This window comes from Apteryx mantelli, chromosome Z, assembly GCF_036417845.1.
Source record: "Apteryx mantelli isolate bAptMan1 chromosome Z, bAptMan1.hap1, whole genome shotgun sequence".
NCBI classification, from domain to species: Eukaryota; Metazoa; Chordata; class Aves; order Apterygiformes; family Apterygidae; genus Apteryx; species Apteryx mantelli.
The window spans coordinates 44,953,395-44,959,394 of record NC_090020.1 but is presented as its reverse complement, the minus strand read 5'-3'; the positions used below and the strand labels follow the sequence as shown (position 1 = coordinate 44,959,394).

Below are 6,000 nucleotides of genomic sequence, written 5' to 3'. Positions count from 1 at the left end.
TCCATATTATCATAGGAATATACAAACTGTACCATTACTACCCTGGCTAATGGCATCCATCTGACCACTTCAGATCTTTCTTTACAGAGAATAAAGACTCTAAAGATGAAGTGGAAAATAAGCCTCCCTATACCAAGGGCACATGAACTACAACAGCTGTTTCCATTGCTGCTTAAAAATTTCAGTATTTAGTTTGGGGATTACACTTAGGAGTTACCTTCATAGCAAAAAGGTTTTGCTAAGCTCCTTAGCAAGCTGGCCAAGCCAGGAGGGTAGGCAGTGTACTGACTGAGGACAAATGGGAGACACAGGAATGACTTCAGCTATTTATACAAAGTGATAGGACAGGAGAAGATCTAGGCATCACATCAGACACACACTGGAAGATAATCTGCTCAATGTGCAGCATCATTAAAACTTACTAGTCCTACCTTGACAATAGAAAAAAATGCAGTTTTCATACCTGGAATACTGCCTTTGTCATTTTATCACAGAAGAAGTGGCTCAGAGAGGAGTAATGGAAGTTATTAGCATTGATTATTTCATATGAAAAGAGATTAAGGCAGGCTTTGCTAATCTAGTTTAAAAAAAGACTATTTGCCAGCTCTTTTAAATCCTACTCTACAAGTTTTGTTTAACTGGTATTTAAATGCTCTGCTAAGTAGTCTTAATACAGTGGGTCAGTACATATTCTCCAGATGTTTCCAGTGTGGTTTACCATAAAGATGATAGATCTATTCTTATAGTAGGCAACATTCAATTAAATAGTCCCTGCACACAAAAGGGGATTCAAAATTGAGAACACTTAGAATTGCTGAGTGAAAGTAAGTCTGTATAATCCCTGGAACTCTCTGCCACGGGGAGTTATGGAGTCCATTATTTCTGAGCTAAAAATGGATTGAGTCAACATTTGTATTAACAACAGCAGCATCTGTTGTTGTGCTAGGCTAAAATAAACATTTTAAGAGCTAGCAGTCCTTATGTTTCAGGGCGTAAGCTGATCACCAGATGGAGTTGCGAAGATGTTTCTTCCCAAGTCATACTGTATTGCACAACTGGCCAAATATGACTATTTTGCTTCCCCTGAAGCATCTGATCCTGATCACATTAGTTAACAGTCATTTTTGGATAAAGGCAATTCAGTTACAGAGCAGACCATAAAGCCTGTTTTGTTGCAGCAATTTTTTGTTTCTTTTTTGGAAATGTAACTGCTGATCATTCAGTTTTACTAAGACTTTTCTTTTTGGTTGTCTAATCAGGCAGCTTCTCCTCGGTCAGTCACACCACTAGAGCGGTGTAAGCAGTAAATGCATTGCTTGGCCTTCCCAGCAAGCAGGCTGCATTTCTGAATGTTCTGAGGAAACTGCTATCACTCCAACTTCAGTTTCTTTCCTTGCACAAAAAAGCCCCTCTGTTTCCAAAGAATAAAATCCATTCATCATCTTCAGTTACAGCAATCAAGTCTCTACCTTGAAGCGTGACACCTGTACAGTTTTTATTGTTTTAGTGGTGGGTTTTCCATCCAGGTTGTTAGTGGATAGCTGAGATTTTTCTTCTATTAGGCTGTCTTTAGATCCGTTTCGTCTCTGAAGAGAACAAATGAAAATATGTTGCTGAAAACGTATAGCAGAATTAAAATCCTATGTTTTGAAAACTGCTTTTATGACAGCCTTAGACTAAGGATAGGACAATTTATTGATACCAGGAATATAAAAGTCTGTACATTTGATCAAACAACTTCTTCTCCTCTTGTCTTCTCCTCCCCTCCCAGCTGCTGCCCCTTCTATGCTATTTGGATTCATATTCCCTATTCAGGAAATACCAGGACTAATTATTTGGTATTTGGCCAAATACTGCAAACAAGCGTTCATTAGGAATTAATGGCCACTGTTGTGAGGCATTCTGGGGGAAAGGGAAAAGAGAGGTGTTTGTGGACACTGAACGTTGTAACACTAATTCCTTCCAGGGCAATGAATTCAAGCCAAATAGTATTAGATAGTAATGAAAATGAGATGATGTGGTGAATTTTGAATAGGATTCAATACTGCAAGTTACCTATTTCTATAAAGCACTTAAATGGGCTTAGTTTTAAGTATACCAACTTCCTGCTCCCTGCTGGAGCAAGCCGTTAGAAAAATATCAAGGATAGCTCATCTTTTTCAATTTCCATCTTATGCAGGAATACAAATATCCTTGAACTTAATTCCTATCTGACAGCATGCAGTGTGTTTGCTGGCCTTAAAAGTGAAAAAAAATTTTTTTTTGTTTTAAAGTTGTTCAAACTTACATTATTCTAACTGCTTACAGGATAAAATTGGACATGTTTTACCCGTTATGTTCTTTGGAGTTTCCACACTGCAGTATCAGCATGTGGTTTTCGTATACTCACATGCCAGATTAGCAGACATGATGGGTGAGAAGGAAATGTGTGTATTATATTTCATATTTTGATTTTAGATTTGAAACTACAACACTTAGATTTCTAGATGACAATCTAGTGTTGGTAAAGCCTCTTCTTCTTGCTGAAAACCTGTATACACTCTCTTAAGAGAACAATTAGGAATCCTATCTGTTTTTACTGAATGTGTTATTACACAGATATGCCCTCCCATTGTCAATAATGATGATAAAAATCAAATAAAAAAGAATCCAGAAAGAAGCAAGATTTAGGAGTCTGCCTATATGAGTTCACCCGAATTTCTAATACATACTGGTAAAGTAACAAAACTTTTTGTAAGTACACTGGAATCCCATAGCATTACTGGAAAAACCCCCAGGTAAAACAGCAAGTGTTTGTCAGAAGAGAAGCAGCTTGTACCATTCTAAGGATTTGGAAACTATGTAGAAATGGGTCTGGAATTTTCCCTTGTATGCATTGGTTTTCCTTTTGTATGCTTGTATAATAGAAGTACAAGTGCTTGCATTTTGAATATCATTTCCTTCTCATGTTTTCAGCTTAATACAACTGAATATCAAAGTTATGTTCCCATAATTTATGATAAAAGCCAGTGATAAAGACAAGCTCTGTCCATTTTATTTCAATAAGCTGAAAAAAATAACTATTCAGCATCTGAAAAAAAGAGCAATGTTTCAAGCCTGAGCAATCAAGCTCTAAGAAGTGGAGGGAAAATGTTAATAGACAATCATTACAACTACATCCTAAGCATACTTGTATATTTTAAGTAACTGTGAGAGTTGACTTTCCTCCTGTGGAAACAGGATAGCATGTTAACAAAGCATCAAACTTAAAATAGGAAAGTGCCCTCCAGTAGCAGAAGCAGGTATCCATGGGAGCATATGCTACAGAATTCAGTATATTTGGAAATGTAAAAAAAGTAGTCAAACTGCATAATGTAAAGCTCAGTCACATTGTTAAAAGAAAAAAAAAAGAAGAAAAAGAAAACTGAGTCAGCTTTCCTTTTCACTGAAAAACAAGGACTTAATTTAAATACAGCACTAGACCCTTTCTCCCTCCAAAAAAAGGAAAATTTTAAAGGGTGCATGCTTACTAACCTGCTGAGTCAATTGAATGCTGGGACCTTTAGCATCTGAGGAACGTGTCACAGGCAGTGGAGGCACCAGGTCAGTTTTTGCACTGGAATTACAGAATGATATTACAAAATGGATATGGCTGTAATGAAGTGCACTGTAACAATACACAAGAAGCATATGAAACCGACCCAGCTGGTTACATAAAAACACATCAAGTAATTACAGATCTCAACGGCAACTCACTGCCTATCTCCTAACCTTAGACATCTAAAAGCTATCGTGGCCACTCTCAATATTCAGTTCATCCCTTCTCTTCTTACAAGGCCTCTCTCTCCCTAGACTAGAGAGGGGGCCCAACTTCATGTGAGATGAACCTCATCCTAAATCACAGGTGTGCCCCACCTCCTTCGGGGTGTCACCAGCTTGCCTCCCGTGGGCAGCACAGGAATGGAGAATAGGAGCCATCCAGCAAGGCCAGGACATCCTTCTCCCAAGGCAGAGGAGCGCCTCCCCTGCAAAGCCTTAACTAACTTCTCTGTACTTCATGCTGGGGGCACAGTAAGTGATGCAGCTATGTACTGGGTGGGGGGGCTGTAAGTGGACAATATTTTCAGGGAACTGCTTTTGTCATTTCAGGCCTTAATATAACTGAGAATGGGGCTTTTTCTTCTCCATTCATAGATATTCCCTTTACAAATTGGTCTTCTAGGAAAGACTGAGCCACCCATTGCTAAAGAGTGGTTACTGGAGTTCCCATGAAACACACTCCTGCAGATGAACAGCTTGACTCCATTAAGGATGTAGGTATTTGGAAAGTGACTCATATGAGCTCTCCTCCCTTAGGCAACTTCATGACCTACCTCTGAGGAGTGGGGCAGGTTTCGATTGTGTTTTTCAGTTTTTCCCCCTTTCTACGGAGTAAGTCTCCACAGCTCAAAATAGACTACAAATGTTTTTGCACTTCATCGAGTTATTTAGCTCTGAAGACTTACTGCTTACAGGGTTGCCTGAATCCTATGTCAGCAATCACATATATGCCACTTCTAATCTAAGCACGATCTCTGAAGAACATCTGTGACCTATTAAAACAACCCATTACTAATAATCACTTTCACATACTTCACTTCTGACAGAACAGATCTTTCGCCATCAGAGCACTGGGAGCGCCGATAGTGACGGTAGCTTCGAGGGGAATGTGAATGTCTAATGCGAATTGGGTCACCTTGAGTCCTAAGCGAGAAACAAAATTCACAACAGTAGATTAATAAATCAGACCTTTGGCACAAAAAAAAATAAACACAACTTCAGACTGAGACACCCTCCTGTTTCTTATTAAAGTATAACAGATGGCTTCTTGCACTGTCTGAATTTAAAAGGCTGATGCTTTTCTTATGAGTCTGTACTTACAAGTTAATGCTTGAAAAGTGCAAAGGTCACTAAAATGGCCATGTCTGTGTTTGAGAATGAAACTGTTTAATAAGGAACGTATTAAAATATGCAACTTTAACATCAGTCTTTTTTTGTTAAAGGTGCTGTGGAAGAACACTATAATATAAATGGATCCCGTTTCTGTCACAGGCAGCTGCTTGCACTAACACATGGCATCCCAAATGGGCAATTATCATGGTAAAATAAATGTCTGTTCTGAAGGAAATGGCTATGCCCTGGCAGCTGCCCATGATAAGCCAGGGAAAAGGGGTTGAGCAGACCAAACAGTGCTTTAGATGATCAGAATAAAATTTAAATGGAAGCAGAAGTTTAGGAAAGAAATAGGTTTTTTGCTTGTATTCAATTCTCCCTGTTGTGTACTGTATATCATATAGAACAGATTGATGGGTGGCATAGGAAGACATACAGAACATATAGACATATAGCAGGCTGATGAGTGAGTGGCATAGGGACAGATGAAGATGATTCTTTTTGTATTTGGGAAAGGGAAAATGTTAGGTTTAAAAATTATTTACTATCCTCACCCAACCCATCCTTGATAAGCATTCTGAGAGGATAAAAGCTTATGGATTATGTGTAGCCCCCTCCTATTTCAGTATGACAGAGTTCACAGTAAAAAAAGAAAAGTGAGCTTTTATATTCACAAAGAAAAATCCTGACATAAACTCACTCTATTTTAGTGTATGGGATTTCTTTCAATTGCTCCTCAGACAGGCCAGATGGATCCACAAGTTCCTTCCTAGAAAGGATTAGGCAAAGTAAATAACATTACAGTAGCTAGCAACTGCATAACCATTCATTTTTTATTATATTAGGTTGGAAAGATCTATTTAAACAAGCTGTTTTCAGCCCTGAAGCTATCTTGACATCAAAACAGGAAACCTATTAAGAAATGTCTAACTTCACCCTGATTGCTCCAACTGCATATCGCATCCTATTCCATCTTCGACTCACACCGCCTTGCAGCCTGATCTCATTGCTTCACAATATACATGAATATTGTGAATACTGAACATTGAATATTCCTTGGAATAGGTTATTCTCTCCCTATTTGGTAGT

General features: G+C 38.4%; 1 protein-coding gene across 1 annotated transcript in view; it reads right to left on the bottom strand.

Moving 5' to 3' along the window:
• Window positions 1-314: 314 nt before the first annotated feature.
• The window catches only part of EPB41L4A (erythrocyte membrane protein band 4.1 like 4A), a 134,081-nt gene continuing 128,395 nt past the window's right edge, over window positions 315-6,000 (bottom strand). Inside the window, exons 20-23 of the mRNA XM_067315419.1 lie at window positions 5,612-5,680; window positions 4,612-4,722; window positions 3,514-3,595; window positions 315-1,586 (exon numbers count right to left, since the gene is read on the bottom strand). Of these exons, the coding sequence (XP_067171520.1) occupies window positions 1,458-1,586; window positions 3,514-3,595; window positions 4,612-4,722; window positions 5,612-5,680 (391 nt within the window). The 3' untranslated portion in view covers window positions 315-1,457. The remainder of the gene's footprint in view (window positions 1,587-3,513; window positions 3,596-4,611; window positions 4,723-5,611; window positions 5,681-6,000) is intronic.